Source organism: Aulonocara stuartgranti (genome assembly GCF_965226115.1).
Source record: "Aulonocara stuartgranti genome assembly, chromosome: 2".
NCBI classification, from domain to species: Eukaryota; Metazoa; Chordata; class Actinopteri; order Cichliformes; family Cichlidae; genus Aulonocara; species Aulonocara stuartgranti.
In genome coordinates this window covers 18,339,891-18,357,818 of record NC_138940.1, presented here as the reverse complement: position 1 = coordinate 18,357,818, position 17,928 = coordinate 18,339,891, and the positions used below count along the sequence as shown (strand labels likewise).

Sequence of the window (17,928 nt, the reverse complement as noted above, 5' to 3'; positions counted from 1 at the left end):
CTCTCCTCTGTTTCTACCTTTATTATCCTGGAAAAAAGTAACATGAGGAAGTTTGTGAGGGTGGTGCAGGACGTGTGTGGGGACAGAGACAGTGGTGTGCAGGTGGAGTGACAGATGGGTTAAAGATGGGAGTGGGATACATCAGGGATCTGCTCCGAGCCCCTTCTTGTTTGCAGTGCTGATGGACAGGCTGACAGATGAGGTCAGAGAGGAGTCTCTGTGGACGCTGATGTTTGCAGACGACACTGTGATCTGTAGTGAGAGTAAGCAGCAGGTGGAGGAGAGCCTGGAGAGGTGGAGGCATGCTCTGAAGAGATGCAAGACAGAATACATGTGTGAATGAGAGGGTGGATGTGTAAGGAGTACAGAGGGTCAAGGTGATGAGCCTAAATACCTGGGGTCAGCCATCCACAGAGACGAGAGAGTCCAGGTAGGGTGGAGTTTGTGGAGGAGGGTATCGGGGCGGATTTGTGACACGAGGATGGCAGCGACAGTGAAAGGGAAGGTTTAAAGATAGAGCACGATCCAGCACACATGTCAGCACGAGGCATCGAGTCTCTCAAAATAAAACCAGCTTCAGTCTGTGAGCGTGCGCTGTGACGAGTCCACGGACGCTGCAGATTTCAGCTCTGAGACGAGGTGCTGCAGCTGTCCTGCGTTTTCTTTCCTCCTGTTGGTCGCCGGCTTCAGTCTGAGGAGACGTCAAAGTCCTGACAGAGAGATGCTGGCGCTGACGACACTCGGCGGCTCTCTGTGGTCACGTGACTGCACGGAAGCATGCATTACTGTGTTATTTATGATACGATCACATCATTGACACAGCATTGATCATGTTGTGTGTCACAGCTGTTGTGTAACGTGTTTCCTGGCTGTGTGGCGGCTGATCTCAGAACAGACGCAGCTTTTGTCTGAAGAGTGGAGGAGGAGGAAAAAGGTCGGCTGGAGGAAGCTGCTGTGACTCACTTCCTCCTCGGCCTTTGTCTTCCTGCAAGACGCTGCAGCCGTGTGTGTGTGAGTGTGTGTGTGAGTGAGTTATTTTTACTTTGGTGTTAGACACATGCTCTTCTGTCTTTCTCTGAGTGACGTCCTGATGCTGACAGAGAGCTCTCCCCAGCTCCATCACACCTGCAGTTTTACTGTCACACCTGGACTTCAGTATATCTGCTGTGTTCACAGGCTCTTATTGTTAAAGGTCCAACAGGAAGCTGCATCTGCTTCTTAGTTGACATCTCCTGAACACATCACAGAGAGGTGACACACACTCACACACACACACACACAGACCCACACACACACACTCACACACACAGACACACACCCACCCACACACACACAGACACACACAGACACACACACACTGGCAGGATGCAGGGAGCCGCTGAAGTGAAGCGTGCTGCTCCGAGCTGGAGAGTTCTCCTTGTCTCATTGGCTGTGTGTGACTTCCAGCTGTTGATCCAGCAGATGATCCAGATGTGGGTCTGTTTTGGGCCCACAGTTTGTTCCCTGAGTTTTTCCTTGTAGCAGCAGGGGTGTCAGGGTTTCATGGCAGGAACCCTCAGCCTTTATCCCCACAGTGACCCTCTGTCTGATTCTCTGCTGCTGTGCAGAGGTCAAAGGTCAGCCTGCTGCAGACGCAGAGAGACAATCGTGCAGCTGTGTCTGCCTGCTGACATCATACTTTCTTCTTCTTTTGTGGTTTTAGTTCTCAGAAAGAGGGGCTCGTGAGCTCCAGAGGTCAAAGGTGACAGTGGTGCCATCTACACGGTGTGTGGAGGCAGTTTGTTAATTGATCTTAATTAGAGGATGCGGTTCAAAGAAACATTTAACGCCCCCTGCTGGAGGAATGAATGGTTACAGAGGCTGGCTCCTGTTGTGTGTGTGTGTGATCCAGTGTTTCTGGTTTTCTGGTTTCAGTGTGGGGTTAGTGAAGCAGCAGAACTTAAACCAGTTTCTGATGATATCTAAAGCAGATCAATCTTTCACCTCTTTCTCCACCAGATGGACGACCGCCATCCGCCACTGCTGTAGGTCAGCGATGGCCCAGGTGTTTCCTGCTGGTGGAGGAGATGAAGCCCAGTCCGGACTCTGTGTTGGTCATCATGGGCTCCCTGGATGGAAGCACGCCGGTTGAGAGGCTGCTTTCTGCGATTCATCTGGAGAGGTCAGGATTGAGGAGTGCAGCATGAAATGGGGGGAAACCGAAACGGCACAATCATCAGATAGTTTGTGTGGCAATGTTGTATCGATACAGGGACTCCAAATATTGATATTCTATTAAATAAGTTAAAATACAGCCGGGGCCTCTCTGTGTGGAGTTTGCATGTTCTCCCCGTGTGTGCGTGAGTTCTCTCTGGCTACTCTGGCTTCCTCCCAAAGTCCAAAGACATGCAGTTAGTGGGGTTAGGTTCACTGGAAACTCTAAATTGCCCACAGGTGCAAATGGTTGTCTGTGCCTATGTGTCATCCCTGTGACAGACTGGTGGCCTGTCCAGGTTGTACCCTGCCTCTGGCCCTAAGACAGCTGGGATAGGCTCCGGCTGGATGGATGGAAATGAACATACTGGAGGGCTCGTTACCTGCACTGCCATCCGGAGATAATGTATACGTACTGAGCTCGCCAAAGCTACCTCCAAACTCGGAGTGAGCCGATGGCTCGGCCACACGAGGAAAATCAGGGCAGCATCCTCCTCACAGCTACAAAAACAGTGTGAGGTTGTCTATGATTGCCATGCATGGTTAGCTCGCCGCTTGTTGCTGCTGCACACTCACCGTTCTGCGATCGCACAGGAGACAACCTGTCTGCGAACAGCCTCAGGCTGACTGCAGTCATTCTCACAGACTGCTTTTCTACTTCAGAAATGCAGACAGATGAAAACACGTGGTCCTCAGTGTGACTGAGTGGGCTCAGCTGCCTACAGAACTGGGTGCACGTGTAACAGTTAAAAATGAACTTCTGTCCATGTCAATAAATGTGATTTTTAACACGTTATCACAGAAACTGACAACCAATCAAAGGGCAGCTCCCATCTAGCCAATCAGAATTACTTTAGGCCTCTGTCTTCCTGCAGGTACCTGGACACCTTCCATCGAGCCGGTCTCCTATTGGCTAGAGACTTCACACACCTCGACAGCGATGCATTGGTCAGTCTGGGCATAACTGCCACAGGACACAGGAAGAGAATCCTACGATTGGTCGGTTACATCGAGAGGACAGAAGGCCAAAGAGCCAATCGGAACGCAGATCTCCCTCGTGACCGCTGTCAGTCAGTTTGTTCTTCGAAGCGCGGTCGCACCGAGTCGCCCCGTCAGGAGGTGATCAGGAACAGCTCTGCTCCCGATCTCGCCGCCATGCTGGCAAACTCCGATGGCGGCAGGCCAACAGTGAAGCCGGTCCCCAAACCGAGAACTGTCTTCAATCGCCGCAGGACCGCGCCCATCCAGTTCACCCCAACACCCGACCCTGCTCCACCCCTACCCAGGAGGCTTTCCCAGGAGTCCATCTGCCTCACTGTGCTGGAAAGTCTGAGCTCAGCGGACATGCCCACAGCAGACAGTGCTTTGACCTCTGACCTCAGTGACAAGGCGCCGTCACCAAGCCGAAGGTCGAGCCATGGGGAGAGAACTGGGAATGGCCGCTGCAGGTCTCTGTCAGACACTGGAGGGTTACCGCCGGTTCCCCCGAGGCTGAACCGCATCGTCCCCCCCGCCTTGATGCAGGGGAATCCTCGCGCTTCTTCTTCTTCCCCTGTTCCCACAGAGCATTTGCAGGCGCCGTCCTTCATTTCCTGCACGGGTAGTCATGACAACAGCAGGCTCTCTGGATCATCCCCCTCCGCTTCTCCCCGAGGAGGAGGCCTAGAGATGGTCTCCAATGAGATATATTGGGGCACGTTACACAGCTCTGCTGCCCCCGGTGGGAAGAGGAATTATTGCAGCCAGCAGTCGGCTCCTCCCACTCCACCCAGACAGACACCTGAGAGGAACTGCGAGAGGAACAGGTTAGTCACCGTGATGTACCAGTATTTGGACCGGGGTACGTTCCAATACTCAGTTTCATTTAGCAAGGTTTGCGACTCGGTCCGAGCGGTCTGAAGTCCGCACCTCCTTTAGCGGAGGAGACACGTTCTTCATGAAAGCATCCCACAATTCATAGCTACAGACCATCTGATCATTCCTAAAAGCGATCATCTGGATGTTTTTGCATTAAAGCATCTTTCCTTCACCTGTATCGAGGTCAAGGAGGATGGGTTAGGAAAAGGAGTTTTTGCGTGTTCGAGCGTACCCCAGGATCCATGATATGTTTGTTAAAAATCAGTTTTTATGTGAAGGCCCAGGCCTGACATGATTCATCATTTTCACTGTGTTTGTTTCAGTGGCAGCACTTTAAGTAACAACTCTTCAGGATCAGCCAGAGGTGAGTTCAGAGCTCTGAGTCGCACAGAACAGCCTAAAACCCAGGCAGGTCGAGCCTTGTCTGTAAGCTCTGCCTACAGGAAGACGTCATTACTCGTTTCCTGTCAGCCTGATCGAAACATAAAACTATTTAGTGACTGGTGTGTGAGACTCCTAGTTCCCAGACAGTGCACGCACACTTGAGAACAATGTTCCCTCTAAGCTGCACGCGCGCGCAATTGCGCACTGCTGTCACGGTGTCCGCACACAGGAAATCTGCATTGCACACAAAAAAAAAAATCTAACCTGAATTGCAATGAAAATAAATACGTTAACAATTGATTCTGTTTTACAGTGTGAGTTTGTAAGTGACCGGCAACTGGCCGCTCCAGCCAATAATGCGATTCACATTCGTATATACGCAGCTAATCAACGTTGACAGGCTCTGACAGCGTCCTTATGTGCCGACACCGGTGTTTTAGCGAGCAAAGCGGCTGATGTGGAGTGAAGCCACGTTAATGACAACGTGTACAACCATTGGAGATGTGAGCAGGACAGAAGGAACAACTGACGGAAAAAGTGTGGACTTTATGCCAGTTTTTAAATTGTGTTGATCGGCCACGTAAAACCAGTCATGATAAAAATATCTGCAATGTTTGGTTTTCTTCCTGAATACTGTCGTTGTTTATATTTTATATAAAAACTGCGTTTTATAAGGAAAACGCTCGAAAGCGCTCTCTGCCTGTGAGCAAAAACAACACCAAAAAAAACCCCCACCCTTTCCTATTGGTGGAAAAATGCACCATGTTGACCAATCAAAAAATGATATGGCAACATGGCATTTAGTTGTTTAGGAAGGGGGAAGTTTTAGGAGTGACGGCGGTGTTTGAGATGTGAGAGATTTGCGTTTAGCACAAATCTTGTGTAGTTAGCGTGTAGTGTAGTCAATAGTTTTGTTGTGCTGCAGGTGTTACAGCAGTGATACATCTGCTGCTGTCAGGCCTGCAGGTATCAGGCTGTTGTTCTCCTTTATCTCATAGTGGACAGAAATTATTTTTTGGAGCGGCACAAATAATTTGTGTGGCATTAGATTTGATGCAGAACAGCTGATTGTTCTGTAAATAGTTTGAAATGTTTATTTAAAAAACGCCTTGGCTGCATTTTTAGGTAAACAGCTGCAAAAAACTTTGTTGTTTGCAAAACTCAGTTACTTTTTTGAAGAAGTAACTATATAATTAATTGCCCAGCATTGGTCATTATTTACTGTATTCAGACAGAGTTACAGACTCTCTCCCAGACCACAGACTCATAATACAAGTCAGAGCTTTATTTAAAAAAAGAAAGAAAAAAAGAAAGTTGTGTTTTCAAAATTGGAGTTCAAGTTATTTTTACTTCCAATAGTGTTAACATGCTACACAGATCGGCTTTGTCATACTGGTCACAGTTTATTTTAACTTTGATGTTATCAAATCAGAACGGACAGGGACGGGGCGCAGGTGAATCCTAACTCCGGTCATTTCTGTTTGGCAGCCTCCACGGACGACCCCGAGGACGAGATCAGCCCGTACTGTGAGACTGTTTTCCAGACCCGGAGACATCCTCCTGCCGCTGAGGTCAGACCGCCACCGCTCCTCCCCCTCACTGACAGAGACGCTCTTCTGACTTTCACAGGTCTGATAAAATGTGCTGCTTTGATCATTTATGTGCAGAGCGAGAGAAGCAGACATGAAGGAAGGGAGGCGAGGAAAGAGGAGAAGCACGCAGAGGATCATGGGTAAGGCGGTTACTCATCCTCATGAAACGAGCATGTAAACGTGGCCTTGGAACCGATTCAAAATGCAGAAACATTTGCACGAATTACTTTAATGGACGTGATGATGTCATGCCCACGCTGTCTGCTTCACGTGCATTGATAAAGTTTTTTGTGTTTTCAGGGGTCACAGGTTCTCGTGGACGAAGCGTTTTTCGCAGCCGTTTCACCCCGGGGACTCGCCAGGTTACAGCACTGTGGGAGAAGCTCCACCCTCCCTCCGCTGCCTCTCGCTGCCCCACCACGCCCTCCCCTGCGAGGCCGACGAGGACCTTACCATCTCCCCCTACGCCAGTTACACCTCCCTGACCGAGAGAGCCCCGCCCATCATTAGCGGCTGGCTGGACAAGCTGTCTCCGCAGGGGTGCGTTTGTTTCACACAGCTGATGGGGCCTGGATGTGGGAGGAGACTCTAAGTCTGACCCTGTTCTCTCTGTCTTTGTGGTTGGCAGGGGTCAGAGGTCATCTCTGCCCGTTCTGCTGTGTGTCCTTCTGTCTGCTCCTCCCTGTGTCTCCTTCCTCCTGAGGACATGCCTCTGCCTCGTCACTGTCCTTTCCTCCTCTTCCTACACTCGGTGTGTTTCCTTCCTTTCTCCTCTGCTTCCTTCCTTCCTTCCCTTACTGAAAGTCACTCAGTGTGGTGGAATTGGATGAAACCTAAATGTGTCTCCTCTCTTGTGTAAGTGGTAATGTGACCCTGGTGTGTGTTTGTGTTTTTCAGGAACTATGTTTTCCAGAAACGCTTCGTGAAGTTTGACGGCAAAAACTTGATGTACTTTGGCAGTGAGAAGGTACTCAGATCTTTATGATGTTGCCGCCGTCCTCGTGGGACGAGCTTAGAATTTGTCATCCTGCAGGTCAGAGGCGTGGGTCACTCTGCGCCCTGCGTTCAGCCTGTCAGGCTTCGTGTTCCTAACGTAACAGTCACCCCGACAGGTTCAGGAGGGTGGGCCCTTGTTAGCACCCTCTCATTAAGCTCCTGAACATTTCAGAGCTTTATTGATCCCAGCAGCGGAAAGACAAAAAAAAGGAAACACTGCTATCACCAGAGCTTGTCGCCCTGCTGACCGCACAGTTTGGACTCATCTCCTCTGACCTGTTCTCTGTTTCAGGACGCCTACCCAAAAGGAGTCATCCCATTGGCTGCCATCCAGATGGCCCGTCCAGCCAAAGACAATAAATTTGAAATTGTGACGAGTCACCGGATCTTTGTGTTCAGGACGGATAACGAAGGTAAACACACGACGTCAGATTCTCTGATTTTTCTCTTCTTGTTGTAAACGTTTTCCCAATAAAAACACAAAATGCAACAAAATTCAAGGTTGATGATAATGATGGTGTTGATGATGATGGTGGGGGTGATGATGATGGGGGTGATGATGGTGGGGGTGATGATGATGGGGGGATGATGCTGATGGTGGTGGCGATGACGATGATGCTGGTGATGATGATCGTAATGGTGTAGATGATGGGGGTGATGGTGATGATGGCGATGACGATGATGGTGGTATGATATGTGATGACATGGTTGTGATGTGAAGATGATGATGATTAAAGCGCCTTAAGGCGACTGTTTTGATCTCATGCTGTATGATAGTGATGATGATGATGATAAAGATGATGATGATCATCATCGTCATCACGACCATGATAGTGATGATGATGATGGTCGTGCTGATGGTCGTGATGACGATGATGATGATGGTCGTGATGATGATGATAGTGATGATGATGATGATGTTGGTCGTGATGATGATGTTGGTCGTGATGATGATGATGGTCGTGAAGATGATGATGGTTATGATGATGAGGCTGATGATGGCTGTGATGATGATGATGATGATGATGATGATGATGATGGTCGTGACGATGATGATGATGATGGTCGTGATGATGATGTTGGTCGTGATGATGATGATGATGATGATGGTCGTGAAGATGATGATGGTTATGATGATGAGGATGATGATGATTGTGGTGATGATGATGATGATGATGATGGTCATGACGATGATGATGGTGGTATTGACCATAATGATGATGATGATGCTGTTGATGATGGCAAAGCAGTTGATGTGTTTCCTGTGCATCAGTGCTGCGGCGGCGCTGGGTGTCCACGCTGCAGGAACACGTCAGAGATCAGCTGGTGTTTGGACGGCGGCGTTTTGGTCCTGGAGCTCACTGCCAGAAACATGGGGGCCTGGAACTCAAAGGAACAAAATCCAAAGTGTACGCTGCCATCAACACGGACCAGATCTGGCTCTACAAGAGCGAGCAGGTGAGGGCGCCACCAGTTGACTTCCTGTGACTTTCTCAGGGTCCTGTGACTATTTCACTTCCCATGTTTCTCCAGTGTTTCCGTAACGGCATCGGCATCACGGTGATTGAAGCTCGCGGAGCAACGATCCGAGATGGAAAACACAAGAGCTTCGACCTCATCACGCCGTATAAAACTTTCAGGTGGGTGAGTTGAAACTCAGCTCAGCTGCTGCTTGATTTTGTCAGTACTGTCTGCAGTTACCAGCCTCGCTGACGCTGCATCAATCAAACTCTTGAGAAAGACTCAGGTTTGAGTCTCTGGGCTTTCCTGCTCTGCAGATCAAACTGAGTCCTGCCCTCAGCATGAGAAAAATCTCTTATTGTCCCACACAGTTGGAGTTCTGAGTAATTCTGTTTTAATGAGAACGCTGAGACAAACAATGTAGATGTCGTTAAATGACCTTTGCTGCGCCTCCTCAGCTTCACCGCAGACTCAGACCGGGACAAACGGGACTGGATGGAGGCACTGCAGGAGGCGATCGCAGAAACTCTGTCAGATTACGAGGTGGCCGAGAAAATCTGGTCCAACCGCTCCAACAGGATGTGCGCGGACTGCAAGGCCCTGAACCCCGACTGGGCCTCCATCAACCTGTGTGTGGTCATCTGCAAGAACTGCGCAGGTACGACCTGCTCTCGAGGCTCGACATCTTCACTGATACCAGAATCAGAGTCCTCTTTCTCTGCTGTCAGTTTAGCTCTGATCTAAGCTGTCAGCTAACATGAGCTAGCGTGACAGAAACACATTTACAACCTGCAGCAAAAGCCTACATTTCATCTCATCCGCCCATCGATCTCTTATTTACAGTCTGTGTCATCACAGAGAGAGAAGCACACTGACTCACGTTATCTGGGACATCTGGTTAGGCAGGCCAGATGTTATCTCTTACCTGTCACAACAGGTAACAGTGGCCCAGTAACATTCCCAACAAGCAGCAACTAACAAAGCAGAAATGTAACCAACAACAACTGTAAGAACCTAACAACATGCACACACGCACGCACACACAGGTTCCCCACAGATCACCAGGGAAGCTGCTCTGAAGTCAGGAGGTCAGCATGGAGACCTGCAGCAGAAAGAAAAACACCACATGTTGAAGGTGAGGTTGTTTCTGTGGCTCACTGAAAATATCAGGCCAATAAACACACCTGCACAGGTAAACAGGCTCCTGTTTACCTGTGCAGACACGAATCACTGCAGGTGAAACTGCCACTTAGGAGACAAGTCTGTTAAGACTGCAAGATCGTCACCAGGTGATACATTGGTATTGTGCTAGTGTTTGGAGAAGTCAGTGATGAAACACACCAGTGTGTGTCACAGCTGTGTTTCCCACTGTGTGTGTGTGTGTGTGTGTGTGTGTGTGTGTGTGTGTGTGTGTGTGTGTGTGTGTGTGTGTGTGTGTGTGTGTGTGTGTAGGCCAGCACAGAGGGCTGGGCACGATGGTCTCCAAGGTTCAGAGTCTGAAACTGGACACGAGCGTGTGGAGCAACGAGATCGTTCAGGTGAGAGCGGCTTCAGGTGGCCTCTCGATCTGAGGTTGGTGTCAGTGCGGCTCTCTGCTGTTACAGGCTTTCAGCTGTAGGGGGGGTTAGTGGCAGGTGTAGTCTAACATCCACCTGTTTTTATGAAGTATTCACCTGTAAAGGTGGAAAAGCTTATTAAAGGACACTGAAGCTACTGAGAATGTGACAGAGAAGCTCTAAAGTACCAGCTCGGAGCAGCCGGTTCAGAACCAGCATTCACAGACGCCTGAAAGCAGAGCCGTGCTGTTGTGTTTGTTTGTTTGCTTATACTGTGTGTATGTTTGTGGGCCAGCTCTTCATCATGCTGGGGAACGACCGGGCCAACGACTTCTGGGCGGCCCGTCTGTCCGTCTCTGAGGAGTTGGACTGCGATGCGTCGGCTGAGCAGAGGAGAGAGTTCATCGCCCAGAAGTATCGCGAGGGTCGATACCGCCTTGCCCACCCGGCGTTCAGCAGCCAGGAGGAGCTGCTCAAGGTTTGCCCGACTGCTTTCATGAAATAAATACACTTAATGTTGGCATGCTGGGGTGAGAAGGGCCACAACAAGACGGGTCATAAAGGTTCATGCGTGAAATAGCTTCATGCAGCTTTAACTACAGCTGCATGCAGCTGCAACTGTGAACATAACTGAAGCTAGTTAGGACGCTGTAATGCACACATGTGGTGTGTGCGGTGTGGTGCTGGGAGAGCGCGTCAGCCTCATAGATCGTAATGTTGTAGATGAGGTCAGACTCAGACCGCAGCAAATCATAAGCAGCTGCTCTTTGTGTGGGGGGAGCCTTTTTCCAGAGTGCACAGGGGCTCAGTGACCAAATGTTTAAAGCATCAGAGACGAAGATAAAAGCAGCTGGTAGATAAAAACAGGAGGCTTCGACTCACTCACACCTTTCGTCTAAGAAACTTCTGCATCAAAAGGTCAAAGGTTACCCTGATCAGCTGACATGCTGATCCAAACATTTAAAGCCTTAATAAACAATCGCGAAACAGAATCACAGCAGCACAGCCATGAGTCTGTCTCAGACACGCACACACTGAGTTACTGTCAGTCTATAGTACATCTGTGACATCATCAGAAGATGGCTCCTGCGTTTTGTGTGTCCGGGTTCGCAGGGCCTGAGGTTTCCATGGCAGCAAACAGCAATAACAACGATGATGATGTGATAGTGTGCAGAGATGGTTCTGGTGTTGACGATGATACTTCGTGTCTCCAACAGGTTCTGTGTTCAGCCGTCTCTGAGCAGACTCTCCTGAAAACGGTGACTCAGATTTTCTCAGAGGCGGAGTCAGCTCACCTCGCCAACGACTCCAACGGCCGCCACCCCCACCTAGCGGATCACTGCAGCACATCAGGTTGGACTCTACTGTGCTCTGCTGTACTCTAATGCACTCTGCAGCGTTGAGCTGCGAGGAAGCAGGGCGTTGTATTTGATCCGATTAAATTCAACGTGTGAAGTCGGTGACTGAGCTCGGTGCGGAGCAGCGTTGGCGCTGAAGGTCAGCCGCTCCGTTATCAGTGCTGTCCTGCAGGGAGGCTTTCTCACTGTCACGCTCGGCTTCACTGAGCAGTTTTCCGAGTGTTGGCTCAGCAGAAGAACACCTGCGTCAGTGTCAGTTTGCTCCAGACGCAGCTGTGCAATATTTCTCTTTCGTTGATGTGATTGGCTGACGGTGTTTATCTGATAATGTTGTGCTTTTATCGGTCAGATCCCAGCGTCTACGATGAAATCATGCAGCCGATTCTTCACTCTGGGTACCTCTACAAGTCGAGCTCTGCCAACAGAGGAACAATGTCCAGAAAAAACAGAGAAGGTAGGAAGAGGCGGGGTCAGAGGGTTTAAGGTTTAAACAGTCCTCAGATCAGAACAAAGAGGCGGTAAACGCCTCCAACACCTGCCAAAATTCACCTAAACCAAAAACTGTCAGAGACGTTTTCAGGTCTTCAGCAGGTTTCTGCTTCAGTGTTCAGGCTCAGAGCACAGGGCGGGATGTTAGCTGTGTTAGCTCACAAAGGCTGCTGGCTTGGTACCACAGACCAGGACGTTGTAGCACGAGCTTGAAATGTGGTGTTTTTTAACGTCATCTCTTTTCAAACATCTCTTTTCCCTCAACATAAGGATTATCTGATTTCTGAGCAGTGCTGACAAAGTAAAAGTTGCTCCTTAGACGTTTATTCAGATTGTGGTTTTGTTTCGTCCCGACGGCTGAAGCGCAGCTTCCAAACTCCATCAGATTCTCTGAGCCGTGTGCGCACTGGCAGCAAACACAAAGGAATTCTGGGAATTCTTGTGGAATTTGAGGCTACGCTGATACGATAACAATCAGAGCAGACTACAGCCACTCTGTAGCATCGTGACGTAGCTGTCGACGTATGCAGAATCATTTATGGCACTGACAGTTTGCTTCACCGCCCGCCTGTGAGCAGCACTAATGTTGCAGATGAAGAGGAGGGGAACGAACATTCATAGCTGAGTCTCGTGTAAAATTCTCTGTTCTCATCATCAGACTTCCAGAAGTTCTGGTGCTCGGTGGATCAGTCTCTGGTCTTCTACGAGTCGGATCGATCAGCTGATCCCAGCCTGCAGATCAGCGCTAAAGACATCGTGTGTTTGGGCGTCAGTCGACCCGACTCCTCCAACAACAACGGATTCATTGACAGGTTTTTATTCGCCAAGCTCCACGGTTAAACAGAAAGCTCAGATGGTCAGCCTGGTCAAACTCAAACTTTTCTCCCTCAGGTTTCGTTACACCTTCGAGTTGTATCTGACGTCGGAGAAACTCTTTCAGTTTGGCTTGGAAGCGTCCGACGAGCTGCACAGCTGGACCAAAGCCATCGGAAAGGTCTGCGCCGCATTTCGTCTGCATCCTCCTCACAGAGCAGCTGAACACGTTTGTTCTGCTGTTCATGTTACAAACAATCAAATAAATAATGTTACAAAATTGTTCTAACACAAAATATTTTCCCTAAAAACTTCCTTGAATAAAAAACTGATCCATGTTTGTGCTGCGACCGTCACCAGGCTGCCACGCCGCTCAGCTGTCACTGCCTGCTGACCCGAGAGTTTGAACGGGTCGGGCTTCTACGGTACCGGGCGATGCTGGACCCTCAGCAGTGGAAGGAGGCTTACTTTGTCCTGCAGAAGTCCAACCTGTTCATCTGTCCCCGCAACGACGGCGCCGCCGAGGACATCATCAACCTCAACCGCCTGCAGGAGCTGAGTATGTGTGCTGGTCCCGGTCCGGGTCCTGGTGAATAGTTCTGATGGAGTCTGATTGTTATTGACAGAGCGCTCTGTGTTCAGGTATCACCTCCGAGATGGAGAACCAGGAGAAGAAAGACATCCTGGTCCTGGTGGAAAAAGGAAGGTGAGTGTTTGTCTGGTCTAGGCTTCAGTTTGTTGTCTGCTTCACATTTTGACGCACATGCGTTCGGTGTTCCCGTCAGAACGCTCCACCTGCAGGGCGTCGGTCGCGCAGACTTCTCTCTGTGGTACTCCGACATTCAGCGAGCAGCCGGCGGTAAAGGAAATGCTCTGAGAGACCAGCAGATGAGCAGGAACGACATCCCCATCATCGTGGACAGCTGCATCGCCTTCATCACACAGTACGGTGAGGAAGACTGACAGACTTTCCTTGTTGGTAAGGGTTGGGGTTAGGAGACTGTAGCTACGCCACTGTGGGCTCTGCTGCTGATGGAGGATCGTCTGATTAAACTGAACTGAAGAGGTGGAGGAAGCTTCAGGTCTCAATGGTGACAGGACAGTGAGATGAACAGAGCCTCTAACCCTCCTCAGGTCATTTTAAATAAATGAAAATATTTGGAAAAATGCACTTCTGAAGTACTTTTATGGCACCGTGCTCACTCACTCGTGAGCTGCTGCAACATGAATCAAATGGCTGAATTGCCACCTCAGCATGCAGGCAGCTTCTATAGAGTCTTGCTAATGACCTGCTAGTTGTATTCAGGTGTGTTGCAGCAGGGACACATGGAAAAGTTTCAGGACAGCGGCCCTCGAGGACTGGAGTTTGAGTTAGACGATACAGTTCACGTACTTCCTTTTGACCCTGGGGCCTAACCATGTAAACACTGGATTTCAAAGGATGTGAAGACCTTTTATTCGCTCACACATGAGAAAACGATCATTTAAAGACTGATTATCATCTTAATAATTCAGACTATTTTAGATATCTCCAATTGAGGACCTACTTCCAGCAGAACATTGTCACCAGAACTGATCTATATGATCCAATACTGATCCTTCTTCGTGGAAACAGGTAAGGCTGCGAGGGTTTTGACAAAGAAGCCTCACTCTACGGGCTGTGATAAAGAAAATGAAGGAAACATTTCAATATTAAATGAAGAATCGTTGGACGAATGTTCCTCCTTGTGGAAATGTACAAATTCCAGTATATGTCCAGCTGGAAATGTCTGATGTGTTTTTTCATCTGGACACAGGTACACTGTTGGAGGTTAGGTGGGCCGTTGGCACATGTTTTGGGGCTTCCCTATTATTAAACCCGTAAAACTTTAGTCAGTATATTTAAGGTAAATAACATACCTTTATAATTTTCTACCATACTCGTCTGCTGGGTAGAAAAGGTGCTTCTAGCAGGTGATTAACCCAAGCAAACCTGCGCTCCTCCCCGATGAGCTGCTTGAGTTTAGGAGGAGGAGGAGCAGTGTGTTAGATGCATTGTGAAGACTGAACCTCACTGCATGGTTCTTCTGCCGTTGTCATCAGGACGACTTGCTGCCGGGTTGAACTTGGCGTGTTTTTCCCTGCAGGATGTTTTAGAGCCAGAAGAAAAACCCTGCAGACCAGCTTATGTGTGATTTTACTGTTTCTGCTGATAAATGATGTGCTCAGATGTGATGAAAGAGGCACGCAGCTCTGTTCCCCTGGTTTCTCATGTCAGGATAACAGAGCCGTGTGACCGAAGCCGCTCTGGGTCTGTGCAGGTCTGGGTCACGAAGGCATCTACAGGAAGAACGGAGCCAAATCCAGGATCAAGCTGCTGATGGAGGAGTTCCGCAGAGACGCTCGAAACGTCAAGCTGCGGATCGGGGACCACTTCATCGAGGACGTGACCGACGTACTGAAGAGGTTCTTCAGAGAGATCGATGACCCAATCTTCATGGTCGACCTCCACCCACTGTGGCAGGAAGCTGCCAGTGAGTCCACCTTTCTTCTGAGCGGTGCTTCTGCTGTCAGGGTTCAGGTCCAGACCACAACCCGAACATCACCTGATTTTACTTATATTTCAGGGACGGTCGGCGGTACACCTTCAGCTGATTGTAATTTGTCTAAATGAGTGATTGGTGTCTGTAACGAGTTTGTTCTTCATGGTCAGAAATCCCTCAGAGGCGTGCGAGGCTGGACCGTTACAAAGACATCATCCGCACTCTACCCCGAGTCAACCGGACCACCCTGGCTGCTCTCATCAGTCACCTGTACAGGTGAGCTCCCTAAGAAGCTGCACTGGTTACACCTGGTGGGGGTGGGACTTAGGAACTTGCCTTTTTGTAGAAAACAGCAGGTGAGTGTAGGACACTGAGCCAAACGATGAGTCTAAAGAGGTTACCTGCGGTTCTTCAGGGTCCAGAAGTGCGCAGATCTGAACCAGATGTGCACCAAGAACCTATCGCTGCTCTTCGCTCCAAGTCTGTTCCAGACGGATGGGAAAGGTGAGCATGAGGTGAAGATCGTGGAGGACCTGATAGACAACTACCTGTACGTCTTTGAAGTGAGTAAGCCGTAGGGGCACACCAACACGTTCCCCCGTGTGTGACGTTGTCCTGTGTGTGACGTTCTCCTGTGTGTGACGTTCTCCTGAGTGTGAGGTTCTCCTGTGTGACGTTCTCCCGTGTGTGACATTCTCCTCTCTGTGTCATGTTCCCCCGTGTGTGACGTTGTCCTGGGTGTGACGTTCTCCTGAGTGACGTTCTCCTGTGTGTGACGTTCTCCTCTCTTTGTCATGTTCCCCCGTGTGTGACGTTGTCCCGTGTGTGACGTTGTCCCGTGTGACGTTCTCCTGTGTGTGAGGTTCTCCTGAGTGTGACGTTCTCCTGTGTGTGACGTTCTCCTGTGTGTGAGGTTCTCCTGAGTGTGAGGTTCTCCTGTGTGTGAGGTTCTCCTGTGTGTGAGGTTCTCCTGTGTGTGAGGTTCTCCTGAGTGTGACGTTTTCCTGTGTGTGACGTTGTCCTCTGTGTCATGTTCCCTCGTGTGTGACGTTTTCCTGTGTGCAACGTTCTCCTGAGTGTGACGTTCTCCTGTGTGTGACGTTCTCCTGAGTGTGACGTTTTCCTGTGTGTGACGTTGTCCTCTGTGTCATGTTCCCTCGTGTGTGACGTTGTCCTCCCTGTCTCATGTTCCCTCGTGTGCGACGTTCTCCTGTGTGTGACGTTGTCCTGTGTTTGACGTTCTCCTCTCTGTGTCATGTACCCCCGTGTGTGACGTTCTCCTGTGTGTGACGTTCTCCTGAGTGTCGTTCTCCTGTGTGTGAGGTTCTCCTGAGTGTGACGTTCTCCTGTGTGTGAGGTTCTCCTGAGTGTGACGTTCTCCTGTGTGTGACGTTCTCCTGTGTGTGAGGTTCTCCTGAGTGTGAGGTTCTCCTGTGTGTGAGGTTCTCCTGTGTGTGACGTTCTCCTGTGTGTGAGGTTCTCCTGAGTGTGACGTTTTCCTGTGTGTGACGTTGTCCTCTGTGTCATGTTCCCTCGTGTGTGACGTTTTCCTGTGTGCAACGTTCTCCTGAGTGTGACGTTCTCCTGTGTGTGACGTTCTCCTGAGTGTGACGTTTTCCTGTGTGTGACGTTGTCCTCTGTGTCATGTTCCCTCGTGTGTGACGTTGTCCTCCCTGTCTCATGTTCCCTCGTGTGCGACGTTCTCCTGTGTGTGACGTTGTCCTGTGTTTGACGTTCTCCTCTCTGTGTCATGTACCCCCGTGTGTGACGTTCTCCTGTGTGTGACGTTCTCCTGAGTGTCGTTCTCCTGTGTGTGTCGTTCTCCTGTGTGTGACGTTCTCCTGTGTGTGTCGTTCTCCTGAGTGAAGTTCTCCTGAGTGTGACGTTCTCCTGTGTGTGTCGTTCTCCTGAGTGAAGTTCTCCTGAGTGTGAGGTTCTCCTGTGTGTGAGGTTCTCCTGTGTGTGACGTTTTCCTGTGTGCGACGTTGTCCTCTGTGTCATGTTCCCTCGTGTGTGACGTTGTCCTCCCTGTCTCATGTTCCCTCGTGTGTGACGTTTTCCTGTGTGCGACGTTCTCCTGTGTGTGACGTTGTCCTGTGTGTGACGTTCTCCTGAGTGTCGTTCTCCTGTGTTTGACGTTCTCCTCTCTGTGTCATGTACCCCCGTGTGTGACGTTCTCCTGTGTGTGACGTTCTCCTGAGTGTCGTTCTCCTGTGTGTGACGTTCTCCTGTGTGTGTCGTTCTCCTGAGTGAAGTTCTCCTGAGTGTCGTTCTCCTGTGTGTGACGTTCTCCTCTCTTTGTCATTTTCTCCTGTGTGTGACGTTGTCCTGTGTGTGACGTTCTCCTGAGTGTCGTTCTCCTGTGTGTGACGTTCTCCTCTCTTTGTCATGTTCCCCTGTGTGTGACGTTGTCCCGTGTGTGACGTTCTGTTTTGTGTTTCAGATCGATGAGGAGCATCAGACCCAGATTGAGCTGGAAATCAGCCTCATCACCACCTGGAAGGACACTCAGGTACACAAACTCACTCTTGCACAGACACACAGGTGAACCATAGAACGTAGAACATGTGTTAAGTGTTTCATTCAGCGTCCTGGTCTCTGGGACCAACGTGATCATCCGTCTCTATCCCAGCATCCTGTTGCCCCACCCTCTGCATGTCCTCCTTCACTACACCCATGAACCTCCTCTGAGGCCTTCCTCCTCTCC

General features: G+C 49.8%; 1 protein-coding gene across 1 annotated transcript in view; it reads left to right on the top strand.

Annotated features, from left to right (window-relative positions):
• arap3 (ArfGAP with RhoGAP domain, ankyrin repeat and PH domain 3) overlaps nucleotides 1-17,928 on the top strand; it is a 28,228-nt gene that overhangs the window by 6,357 nt on the left and 3,943 nt on the right. The window contains exons 2-25 of the mRNA XM_082503235.1: nucleotides 1,999-2,161; nucleotides 3,069-3,998; nucleotides 4,374-4,414; nucleotides 5,923-6,005; nucleotides 6,102-6,166; nucleotides 6,327-6,566; nucleotides 6,924-6,993; nucleotides 7,315-7,435; nucleotides 8,296-8,480; nucleotides 8,556-8,662; nucleotides 8,942-9,141; nucleotides 9,936-10,021; nucleotides 10,335-10,517; nucleotides 11,257-11,392; nucleotides 11,747-11,851; nucleotides 12,545-12,698; nucleotides 12,778-12,880; nucleotides 13,060-13,258; nucleotides 13,342-13,405; nucleotides 13,485-13,648; nucleotides 15,000-15,212; nucleotides 15,392-15,497; nucleotides 15,637-15,784; nucleotides 17,665-17,733. Of these exons, the coding sequence (XP_082359361.1) occupies nucleotides 2,067-2,161; nucleotides 3,069-3,998; nucleotides 4,374-4,414; nucleotides 5,923-6,005; nucleotides 6,102-6,166; nucleotides 6,327-6,566; nucleotides 6,924-6,993; nucleotides 7,315-7,435; nucleotides 8,296-8,480; nucleotides 8,556-8,662; nucleotides 8,942-9,141; nucleotides 9,936-10,021; nucleotides 10,335-10,517; nucleotides 11,257-11,392; nucleotides 11,747-11,851; nucleotides 12,545-12,698; nucleotides 12,778-12,880; nucleotides 13,060-13,258; nucleotides 13,342-13,405; nucleotides 13,485-13,648; nucleotides 15,000-15,212; nucleotides 15,392-15,497; nucleotides 15,637-15,784; nucleotides 17,665-17,733 (3,867 nt within the window). The 5' untranslated portion in view covers nucleotides 1,999-2,066. The remainder of the gene's footprint in view (nucleotides 1-1,998; nucleotides 2,162-3,068; nucleotides 3,999-4,373; nucleotides 4,415-5,922; nucleotides 6,006-6,101; nucleotides 6,167-6,326; nucleotides 6,567-6,923; nucleotides 6,994-7,314; nucleotides 7,436-8,295; nucleotides 8,481-8,555; nucleotides 8,663-8,941; nucleotides 9,142-9,935; nucleotides 10,022-10,334; nucleotides 10,518-11,256; nucleotides 11,393-11,746; nucleotides 11,852-12,544; nucleotides 12,699-12,777; nucleotides 12,881-13,059; nucleotides 13,259-13,341; nucleotides 13,406-13,484; nucleotides 13,649-14,999; nucleotides 15,213-15,391; nucleotides 15,498-15,636; nucleotides 15,785-17,664; nucleotides 17,734-17,928) is intronic.